General features: G+C 41.4%; 1 protein-coding gene across 12 annotated transcripts in view; it reads right to left on the reverse strand.

The window, feature by feature from the left end:
- Positions 1–12,064, reverse strand: part of CSPP1 (centrosome and spindle pole associated protein 1) — a 96,166-nt gene that overhangs the window by 4,245 nt on the left and 79,857 nt on the right. For all 12 annotated transcript variants that reach the window (XR_005083034.2, XM_037148914.2, XM_037148913.2 and 9 more), the window contains 4 exons: positions 11,864–12,003; positions 9,293–9,433; positions 7,544–7,590; positions 4,954–5,017 (listed from right to left, as the gene is read on the reverse strand). Coding sequence is in view for 11 of the 12 variants with exons in the window: in XM_037148914.2 (XP_037004809.2) it covers positions 4,954–5,017; positions 7,544–7,590; positions 9,293–9,433; positions 11,864–12,003 (392 nt within the window). In the remaining variant the exon portion in view is untranslated. The remainder of the gene's footprint in view (positions 1–4,953; positions 5,018–7,543; positions 7,591–9,292; positions 9,434–11,863; positions 12,004–12,064) is intronic.

Below are 12,064 nucleotides of genomic sequence, written 5' to 3' on the forward strand. Positions count from 1 at the left end.
TGCCCAGCCACATAGACACTGGTCCGCCTTCATCTCAGCGGATTCACCTTCCCTGAGATTCTGTGGAAGAGTAACGATACCATGTAGTATGTCGTCTTTCACTTACTGTGCGTTTGAGGTTCCTCTATGTTGTGACGTATAGCAGCAGTTCATTCTTTTTTCATTGTTGAACAGTATTTACCAGTTTATACTGACTTAAGTAAGGATGTAGGGTGAGTAGCAGTGGTCCTCAAACTTGCAGACCCCCCCCCTTTTAAGGGGAAAAACCTCCTAGAGTCTGCTGACTTAGCCTGAGAAGCACTGTTGTACCTGAACTCTCCACTGGGTTTGTGCTTTTCTGTGCACAGTGCATCCATGCCATGGACTTAGTGAGTGAAGTTCCCTTCTCTGCTTGCAGTCTTTTTTTAAGTCTGCTTGCAGTCTTTTTTAAAGATTTTATTTATCTTTAGAAGGAAAGGGAAGGAGAGAGGGAGAGAAATATCAATGTATGGTTGCTTCTGGTGCACCCCCTGCTGGGAACTGGCCTGCAAGTTGATGGACATTTAAACTGTTTCTAGTTGGCAATTATTAATGCTATTATGAACATTTACATACATGTCTTTTTGTGGTCATGTTTTCATCTCTTTGGGGTGTATTACTAGCAGTGAAATTGCTGGGAAACTACATTTATCTTTTTTCAGGAACTGCCAAAGCATTTGCAAAAGTGGTTCTACCCATTTTACATTATGACAAAGTTCTAGTTTCCCCACATATTCACCAGCATTTGGTGTTGTCAATTTTTTTTTAAGATTTACTTATCTTTAAAGGGGAAAGGAAGGAGAGAGGGAGAGAAATATCAGTGTATGGTTGCCTCTCGTGCATCCCCTGCTGGGAACTGGCCTGCATCCTAGCCATGTGCCCTAACTGGGAATCGAACTGCGATCCTTTGGTTTGCAGGCCCGCGCTCAATCCACTGAGCTACACCAGCCAGGGCAAATAATTTAATTTTTAAAAAACTGTTCAGTGTTATTCACAGTTGACAGTCAGTAGTATATCAGTTTCCGGTGGACAGCATAGTGGTTAGCATGAAACTACCTTCCCATCTTCCGAAGTGTTTGTGCCACTCTGTAGGCCTCCACCAAGCAGGGCCAGTTCTGTTGCTCCACGTCCGTCCTTACCAGCATTTCATGATGTCAGTGTTTTAGATTTTGGCCATTAAATAGGTGTGGAGTGGTACCTCACTGTTGTGTTCATTTGCATTTCCCTGATGACATGTGGAGTATCTGTTCCTGTGCTTATTTAATGAAGTGTCTGTCTGGATCTTTTGCCCATCTTTTAATTAGGTTATTCTTATTAATGAGCTTTAAGAATGCTTTGGATATTTTGGAGAAGAGTCCTACATCAGAGGTATCTTTTCCAAATACTTTTTCCCCACTCTGTGATTTCTCATTTTCTTGACATTATCTTTTATAGAACATTGATTTTTGATGAAGTCTAGTTATCTATTTCTCTCATGGATTGTACTATTGTTGTTTTATTAAAAAAAGTCACTGCCATACCCAAGTTCTTGTAGGTTTTCTCCTAGGTTATCTTCTAGTTTTATAGTAATGCATTTTACATTTAGGTCTAAGGTCCCTTCTAGTAGATTTTTGTGACAGATGTAAGGTCTTCATTAAGATCCTCCCTTCCCTCTTTTTTTGGGGGGGACATGTAGGTGTCCAGTTCTAGAAGCACCATTTGTTGAAAAGATTCTTTTCCTCACTCGAACTGCCTGTGCTCTTGTCAGAAATCAGACGACTATACTTGTGTAGGTCTGAACACTCAAGTCTGATCTCTTTGTCTGCTTTTGCCAGTACCACAGTCTCGACTACTGTACTGGTGTAGTAAGTCCTGAAGTTAGGTAAAGTTAATCCTCCAGTTCTGTTCTTCAGTGTTGCATTGGCTCTTTTCCCTCTCCATATAAACTTTAGAATCAGTTATCCACAGAATAACTTGCTGGGATTTTGACTGGGTTTGCATTGAGTCTATAGATCAAGTTGGAAAGAACTGACATATTGCTAATATTGAGTCTCACAATCCACGAGCATGGAATATCTCTCCATTTATTTAGTCTTTTTCTTTCTTTCGTAAGAGTTGGTAGTTTTCATATTAATCATTTTGAGGGGGAATAGATTTATAGAAGTATTTCTTTTTTAAGGGGAATGCTAATGTAATTGATATTATGGGGTGTTTGGGGGTTATTTCTTTACAGAAGTAACACTGGGTAATAACAAATTTCAGCTGTACAGCATTATAATTTAAACTTTATATTCTAATGCACATTCATCAGCAAAAGTCCAGTTTCCTTCCATTACCACACACCTGACATGCTTTACCTATTTCAGTTCCACCTACCCCTATTCCTCACAGGTAACGCCCATTCTGTTCTGTGTCTGTGACTTTGTTTTTTTGTTCTCTCAGTTCATATGATTTCACATGAGTGAAATCAAATGGACTTTGTCCCTTTCCCTCTGACTTATTTCACTAAAGATAATCCTTCAAGATCCATCCACATGGTTTCAAATGGCAACATTTCATCTATTTAACTTAGTGATACTCCATTGTGTATTTTATTATCACGTCATCTTTATCCACTCAGCCACTGGTGGACATTCAAGTTATTTCCAATCTTGGCTATTGTAAATAATGCTGCAGTGAACCTAGGGGTGCATTTATCTTTTTTGATAGTTATCAGAAGTATAATTTACAAATATCTTCCATTCAATTGGTTGCCTTTTGATTTTGTTGATGGTTTCTTTTGCTATGCAGAAGTTTTCCATTTGCTGCAATCCCACTTATTTATGTATTAAAAGGACTTTCCTTTCTCCAGTGTATATCCTTAGCTCCTTTAACATAAATTAGTTGCCCACATATATGTGGGTTTATTCCTGGACTGTAAATTCTGTTCCATTGGTCTGTGTATCTTTTTCTGCCAATACTATACTGTTTTTTGATAGGGATTGCACTGACTCTGTAGATTGCTTTAGGTAGCATGGATGTTTTAACAATGTCAATTCTTCCAGTCCATGAGCACAGAGTATCTTTTTATTTGTGTCTTCAGTTCCTTTCAATGTCATTGTTTTCAGTGTACAGGTCTTTCACCTCCTTTCTTATTCTTTCTAGGCATTTTATTTCTTTTGTTGCAACTATAAGTGGAATTGTTTTCATTTCTCTTTCTGATAGTTCATTGTCAGTATACAGAAACACTACAGACTTCCATATGTTGAGTTTTCTGTCTTGTAGTTACTTGTAGTTGATTTCTAGTTCCATACCATTGTGGGTGAAGGAGAAGCTTGACATGATTTCAGTCTTAAGTTTATTGGGACTTGTTTTGTGTCCCAACATATGGTCTATCCTTGAGAATGTTTCATGGGCACTTGAGAAGAATGTGTTTTTGGATGAAAAATTTTGTCTTGTAAAATAGCCATTGTTTATCTGACCTAATATTCTGTAATAGTCTCCCAGGACTTAGTGTTTGATTTCTTGGTGGTTCGTGTAACTGAGAGGTTGTTCCTGTGCAGGTGCATCTGAGTTAGTAATGCCTTTCTTAGGTGCCATGTTGATTTTATCAGTTCAGTAGGTTGGTAGTTAGAGGTCTCTTTCGTGTGTGGTAAACAGTGCTAGAGCGTAATTTTTTTTCTCTTATATGCTGTACTTGTACCTCTGGGTGGTTACAGGGCTGTGATCATGGTAGTCACCACCTGGGTGACCAGGGAGGTCAGTGTTTCTGCTGTGCTCAGGTCACCTGGGTATCAGGAAGCCACTACCATGGTAGGGGATGTGGCTGATTTGTGGGAGCCAGGTTCTCAGGTCCACTGCTACCCGGTTCCCATGGCAGCGGTGCCACTGTGTTGTAGTCAGGAGGCCATAGACACATTTCGATCTCTGCTGCCAGGCTCTTCCACAGTCAAGGCAGAAAGCTGGATCCTCAGGCACCAAAGCAGCTTCTGCTCTTCTTGCCCACTGCCAGGCCACCTGATGGTTGTTTACAATGTGAGTTGAGACTAGTCACTACTTGTGCAAGGCTTGGGGCCACTTCGCAAGAGGTATAGGGTACACAGAGGCCAGCACTGCTCTTCTCAGGGGTCTGCGTACCTTTGAGATTTGAGGAGAATCTACAGTATTGAACTGAGACAGGTTGCTTGTGTGGAGCAGCTTCCTGTTGGAGGCTCCAGCGGGGCACGTGTGTTGGGGAGGGCGAACAGTATTAACCAGATTAATGGAGAGCTTAGATTCGGTGCCATCCTGCAGCAATGGAACAGTGACGCTTGCTCACACTTCCTCCCCCAGAGAGAGATGCTTTGACCCCTGTCCCTCCAGCCCTCACCCTAAAGCTAGTGAATTCAGTTCCACCCCATATATCCCTGGCACTTTTCAAGCTGCTGCCCCTGCTAGTTTCAAGCAAGTTGAGTCTGTGTGTCTAAGCAAAGACCCCTCAAGAGAACTGCCTGGGACCCCAGAAACCCTCCATATCATTCAACCAAAGCCCCACCTGGTTCTTACAGCCAGATGTTATCAGGACTTTCTTTTCCCAGCTCTGGTGTCCAGGCTGGAAAATGCTGTGTGGAGCTGGAACCCCTTGTTCCTCAGGGGCAACCTCTACAGCCAAGGTGTCCCTCCTGATTTCTTAATCACCCACTGTGTGTGGGACCTGCCTGTTACGTATCTCCACCCTTCCTACCATTCAGTGTGGCTGCTTCTTTATGTCCTTGGTTGTAGGATTTCTGTTCAGCTAGTTTTCAGGTGGTTCTCCAAGACTGCTTTCCATAATCTGGTTGTAATTTTGATGTGGCTATGGCAGGCATAGTGTCTACCTATGTTGCCATCTGGATAAGAAGTCCTTCCTATGACTTGCTATGTTAATTTTAATTATTCTGATTTCAAAAACATTATAAGCCATGTTTTATAACAAACAGATTGGTAAAATATACTCACCAATAAAAGCACTATCAGATTCCAATAATGAATTTTTCAAGAAATCATTAGTGTCATCTCTGGGCTAAAAGAAACATCATGTATTAATTACTATTTTTATTAGTCCCACATGGGAAAACATTCGTACTAAAGAGGCATATGTTTCCACACTGTCCTAAAAACTAGCAAAATAGGATGGGGAGAGGGAAGACTGGCTGTTTCCCTCTCACACTACATTCCAGGGCTCAGAAAATATAGGAAAAACTCTTCTCTTAAGGGTTATGTTACTGCTGATGAAAACAGAATATGAAGCAATGAACCCAGTTAAACCTTATAAATCTTTACATCATTGCTGAGATTCATTCAGTCTTTCGGTAAATCTGTACAGTGCTCAATTTCTCCATGCTAGGAACTGGAGAAGCAAAAACGAGGAGAAGATTTTCTGCTCTGGAGCAGATCATAGTTCGGCGGGGGGAGAGGCCTGCCCCCTGATAATGACAGCCCTATGGGGCCACGGCTGCCACAAAGGTATGGCACAGACCTACAGAAACCTGGGGGAGGGCTAAAAAAATAATGCTGGAGTTGGGTTTCTAACGACACAAAATGAGAGGTAACTTCACACCTGAACCTCCATACCAGATTCTAGGGTGCACTGGTACACTCCAATTAAGGAGTGTCATTTTTTAAGGAAATACATTCTACTGACTATCCTCCACACACTTAATTTAAATCTCCTTTTTAACACCCACTGCCTCTACTGCTTTCCAGCTTGGTAACTGTGAGGAGGATAAGGGCATCTATTGCTTCCCAAATGGTCTGAGCCAGCTGTTCCTGCCCACCCTCTGTGCCGCCTCACTGCCCCTCACACAACTGAACGGTGTGCCTGGGCCCTAGCTTCTCCATGACAGTCTCCCCAGATTCATCTTGTAGTTCTCATCTCATCCAGTTCCTAGGAAAATGAGGACCCCCAAATCAGCTGTTTTATAAAAGCCAAGATAAACTGGTGGCTTATACTGAGTTTCTACTCAACGGAATATGGTGTTATCATCTTAACCAAAAATCTAAATGTTAAATTTGAGTATATTTTCATTGAGAAATATGGCTGCCACAGATGAAGAAGCCTGCCACCTGCACAGTAGCCAGGACTAGGCGTCAGTACATCTCAGGCCACACAGTGTGGAGACAAGGAGCTCTAGAGTCCAGCCCGGGTTTGAATCTGAGTTTTACTACTCGCTGACTGGGACCATCAGCTAGCAGTGCCCTCTCAGATAAACAGGGATAAGCATGCCTTGGTGTGTGTGCCCTCCAGAGAAATAAATGTCAAGTACCTGGCACAGGTACAGTGTGTGCTGGGGTAGCTATTAGCAACATTGTTATCACTGTCGCTTTAAAACAGCATCCACAGCTACCAACTAGTAACCTCGAGCAACTAGCAACCTAGCCAGGCTTTACTTCTATAACCTGAAAACGAGGATAAGACTTCCTGTACCAGTATGGTGTGAAAATTAAATTTATTTCCAAACACGATCTTTTCACCCAAACTCTGTCTCCTGTCTGCCTACTGGCAAGCTCCAACTATCTGTTTAATAGCCAGCTCAAACTTACCGTATCTAAAACTAAGTTCCTGAGTTTCTTCCCCAGCCCTAATTTTTTTTCTATTTCTTGACCTCTGTAAATAGCAACTCCCAACAAACACCTCAAAGCCCACCTTTGAGTCCTCTCAGTCCCCACATTCCTATCAGGTCTCCTCTGCGTGTCCACTGCTCCGGCCCAAGCTATGTCACCTCTGAAGGTGAGGTAGACCTAATAGAAGTGAGTATCTATCACTTCTTAAGATACTTTATATTTTACATAGTTGTTACTGTCTCTCCCTCCTCCCAGAAAGTCAGTCTCCAGAGGGCAGGGATTTTTGTTCTTTTTGTTCACTCCTTCTGTCGCACCTTGAACAGTATCTGGTCCACAGTAAGTATTCAGTAAATATTTGTTGAGTGGAAATGGTTCATCCCCTACTTTTCTTCAGTCTTTGCACAGATGTCACCTCCTCAGGATAAGAGTGACACCCTTACCTTGTCTATTTTCTGTATAGGCCTGACCACTACAGCTAATATTGACAGCACACACTTACACTGCACACTCATTATGGGCCAGGTCCTATTCTAGGGGCTCTTAATGTATATCTCAATTCTCACAACCCTTGAGCTCTTTATTACTTTGTAAATAAACATTAAATTATTACACGCTACACCATTATGTGTCTTGCAAATATTATTGAATTTAATTCTTATGGCCACCCTCAGAGGCAGTTAAACCCATTTCACACATTAGGAAGCTGAGTCACAGAAAAATTAAATAACTTGCCTGAAGTCACACAGCTAAAAACAAACTAGAGTCTTGTTACACAGCTAAAAACAAACTAGAGTCTTGTTCTTAGCTTTTTAAATATACTTTCTTTACTAGTACATCTCTAGCTACCTGCTGCACTGATGAGACAAGATTTAAAATCCTTAATTCAATATGCCTAAAAATTCAAAATTGGATTACTCACTGGTCATGTTCCTAAAAAATTTTATTCCCCAAAAATGAGCTTGAAAAGTTAGAACTGGTCCCTTACCATTCTGTGGTCTCGTGTTTTAGTGTTTGGGATGGCATCCGGGTCCACTGTCGTCAGTGGAGAACAAAAACAAATGAAAAGGTTAGAAAACATTTAAAAAGTGAAATAAATTTTCGAGTATCTTTTATGACTAAGTCTGGTGGGAACTACTTTTCAACCATCACATTACAGTCTGTTTTTAAGTTATTACTTGCTTACTAATAAATATAACCCAGCATTCATTCTAGTTAGATAAAACTCCCCTGTTCACATTAATGAATATGAGTAAGTAAAATCACTGTGAACTTGAACCTGATGCCTACAGAAAAAGAAAACAATGAAGGATTCTTCACCATCTTCTCAGAGTTCCACAGTCTGTGTAAAGATTTGTTAAGTGGAGTTAAGCGGGGGCTTCCACACATCTGATCAAAGGAAGCTAATTCACTTCCGGCACCCAGTCCCAGGGGCAGAGGTTTTGAATCAGGTATCCCTAAGGCCCTTCTACAATTCGACCAGCATCCCTGTGTGTTCCTCTGAATAATACATTTTCTCTTTTTAGATACTGCCACTGGGAATAAATAGACGGCCAAAGATAGCCTGTATTCGCACTCCTTCTCAGAATATCTTAGAGACATGTTTGTGATCGTCTTACAGTTAAACCATAGCCTTGTGAACTGAGGTGTCACGGTGTTTGTTAGAAGCCAAGGTGAGTGCTGTTGGGGATGAATACCCTCAGTGCCAAAACGCACCTGTGTCCAACTGGGGACTACTTTTATGTCTCCCAGAGAAAAATTCCACTGAAAAATGTACTTGCTTCTCCCTGGACAACACGCTCGCTATTTATCACAGAATTTGGATTATTCTGCTCTCACATAGTGATCTATGGAACCACTGTTTAAAATGCTGTATCAGGTGGAAAGAAAACTTCCCCTACATCAATCGTAAAGTTACCCAAGACTTCAGACCTGTGATACAGGCCTAAAGTGCCCCATGCCTCTTACTCCTGTGATTCTCTCAAGCGGTCGACAAAGGCTCCTCAGATGTGCAGGCCACAGCAGCCTGCCAAGGTAGGGTCTGAAATTTTCCTAAACACAACCAACAGGCCTGGCCCTTCCTAATCTCATTACATAACTTGCATTTTTATTACTCAGGTTCCATGGCCGCCCTCAAAGGCCTGAAGGCCGGCAGAGCTGGTGAAATATGTGTGAGGGTCATGCAGTCACCTACCCTGTCAACAGGGACCACAGACACTCTGCGGCAACCAGCCCCACTCCACCTCCAGGTGCCCGACTACCTCCACCCCCAGTTATACTCACAAAGGACCCTAGCTTTCTCCCTTGCAGCATTCATTGTCAGCCTTACACTTTTTAGCATATGACTTCTCCAACAGAGTATAGCTGATCCTTTAGACTTAGTGCCATATCAAAATTTAAAACACACACACAAAAAACAGAAATGCCCTACAGGGCACTGAATATTTGCTCAGCACTCCTCCCCTTGGGTTCTAGATCCAGGTGCCACAGGACCTAGTCCAGGCACTCAGTCCTCCCGGTTCTAAGTGAATGGCTAGGCCCTGCTCGTGCATGGATACCTGACCCCAGCCAAGCCAATCAGAGCCTTTTCTGGGACTGAAGGCCAAAGGGTCATGACATCACAGAGCTGCCAGTAGAAGGAGCCTGCTTGGGACTGAAATTAATACAAAAGATGGAGAAAGCAAGCAGACAACAAAACCCACTGATCCGAATGGAAACAGTAATGATTATTTCTTACCTTCAGCACTTTCCTGCATTTTCAGTCTGTTCAGCCTCTTCTGCTGCGCTCTCAGCAGGGCTTGCTGCTGAATCTCTAAGGTGTAATGATCTCTTGGAGGATCTGGGTACATAAGTTTCAGATCAAGTCGTGTTTCTGAATCTGGTAAAAAAAAAAAACTTATAAAACTTAAATATTCAAACAAGATTTTCTGAAATTTCACTGTAACATACGAGTAACATTAATTTCAAAAGGAACAATATAATGGGGCATCACCAGAGTCTAAGAACATTAAAATCATAATACAACTAAACACAAAATTAATATTCTTGAAAGAAATGCCTTTTCACAAAACTAGCAACATTATAAGGAAGCCCCCCCGGAACAAGCAACAGCGTATGTTGCATCCATTCTCTCTCCCTACCACACAACTCCCTCGAGATGCCACTCAGAGCAGACAGTGGGACAACTACAGACAGACACAGCCCACAGTCTGTCCTGTGGCAGAAACACGGGCAGTTATGAGGCAGTGTACACTCATCCCATCCCTGTTATACAAAGGAAGAATGAAAATGTTCTGTTATTGGCCAATTCATATCTCAGCCCTTGCAAATATGCAAAAAGCAAGATAAAGGCAGACTGGCTAGAACTTTAGGGGGCATATCATTATTGGAGGAAATCAGAATTCACCTATGCTTCAAATTCAGGAAGATTGATCTATCCGAATGAAAATGTTAAACATTAATTTTTTTAAATTTTGAGAATATAAATAGTTCATACATTCTAAAAGCCTTGAAAATATTCCCTTTGATCTACTAATTATACAGCTTTGTTGTAATTTAAAGAAATGGTTCTGGGGGGAGACAGGACGGGGGGGGGCTGGGATGGGAGAAATAGACAAAAAATGTACTTGAAAAATAACTAAATAAAAATTTTTAAAAAATGGTTCTAACTATGTAAAAAGCTTTATTATGATCAGAAATTATCAAAATAATAGTGAGAAATGGAAATCATATAGAACACCTAAGATCTTAAAAATGGTTAAGAGCCAAGTTAACAGAAGAGACCATGGACAGAAATTTGGTTGGACTGGACCCTGACTTCACTAGCTTCAGACATGGTTTAAAAATGAGATATTAACAACTAAGTCACACAATGAATGAGAATTAGATGTGGTATTACAGGGAAATGAATAGCTCAGTTGTATGGTTTGTCTCAAGGCCTCTTCATTCTCTTAAAAGTTTAGGACCTTAATGTCTGTGTCTCTCTCACACACACTATCTTAGAAAATTAACACTAACAAGTTTTTAAACCAGGTATATACAAGCACAAATTCTGTTAGCTTGAGACCAGTGAAGTCATCACATGCCATGAAGAGAATAAAAATGAAACACAAATAATATCTTAGTTGTAATAAAAACAGTTTTCACCTCACAGGTTCCCTGACCAAACTGCCTTAACACAATGCCTAGAATATAGTAAATAATAAATAAATTATAGCACAAAAATGAACTACAGTGTATGTAATTGATGACACTTGTAAATCTAAGTAAAAAAATAAAAGATAAAATACCAATTGTGTCTTTTTTTTCTTTAAATCAGGCTCAGAAAGAAGACTGGAAAACATCCAGAAAGTGATTTCCCCCTCTTTTATCTGTATTAAAAACTTCCTACAATAGATGCTACTTTTTTAAATAACAAAAGGAAGAGAGGAAATTCTGGTTTGGCTGGCAAAGGCCATCGGAGCACACGTCCAGCAGTCTGCCTCCCGGACTCCGGCACTCACTCTGTGGAAAGCTCCTGAAGCAGCACCACACACAACACCAATTTTTGCTCCGCTCGGCCCTGTGTACCTTGGCCGTGCTCTTTCCCTAATTCCCATTCTCTCTTCCTACAACTACATCAAACCTTCTCTACTCTCTTCCTTCAAACATCCTGCATTTCCTCCTGTCTACTCAGGGGCGCTGCTCTCTCCCACTCCTTCATCCAAACCCTTTCCTATTAATAGCTCTAAACATTAGCATCCAGAAAGTTCCTCCAACTCTGGGCCCTCCTCTCCTTCCCAGCCTACTTCCAAGACTTGTGTTATGCTAATTCTTCCAACATATTGCCAAATTAATTGGCTTCTAATCTCATAATTCCACACAAAAGCTCTAGCTGAAGTCAGCAATGCCTTTCATCCAACTGACACTGTCCAATATTCATCTGAGATGATCCTTCTCTGACTCATTCTCTTCCCTCAGCTTTCAGGATACCACATTCTCCTGCTTGTCCTCCAGTCACACTGGCTTTTCCTCCTCAGTATCTTGCCTAGGCTCCTCTGGCTCTGTCCACCCTCCATTAAATTCCAAGGGCCATTCTTCACACTTGGCTGTGGAGTCGGATCACTGCCAAGGCTCTGACAGCACAGTTAGCCGAGTTAAGGCTTCAGACCGGTGAACTGAAGCACTGAGGTGTACTAAGTATTACTCACTTAAAACTCAGATCATAAATAAGACCTTTACTTTAGAAAAAGGATACAAACATGTTTAAAGATCCCTGAATACGGGTAGAACACTCTCGCTGTACCTTTAAATACAGCATTCTACTCACCTCTGTCTTTCAGCTCATTAAAGTCACGAATATTCTGAAAAGTGGCAGGGTCTAAGCCCTTCGGGGACTGTCTCCTGACAGGAGCCTGCAACCGATGTCGAGCCATGTCAAATATATCCATGGGGTTCCTTTCTCTTTTCCTATAAGAGACAAATTATGATAAATGTGTGTTCTATGGGAAGAAATTCTGGTTCATGTTTT

This window comes from Artibeus jamaicensis, unplaced genomic scaffold (genome assembly GCF_021234435.1).
Source record: "Artibeus jamaicensis isolate MK-2021 breed Jamaican fruit bat unplaced genomic scaffold, CSHL_Jam_final scaffold_916, whole genome shotgun sequence".
NCBI lineage: Eukaryota > Metazoa > Chordata > Mammalia > Chiroptera > Phyllostomidae > Artibeus > Artibeus jamaicensis.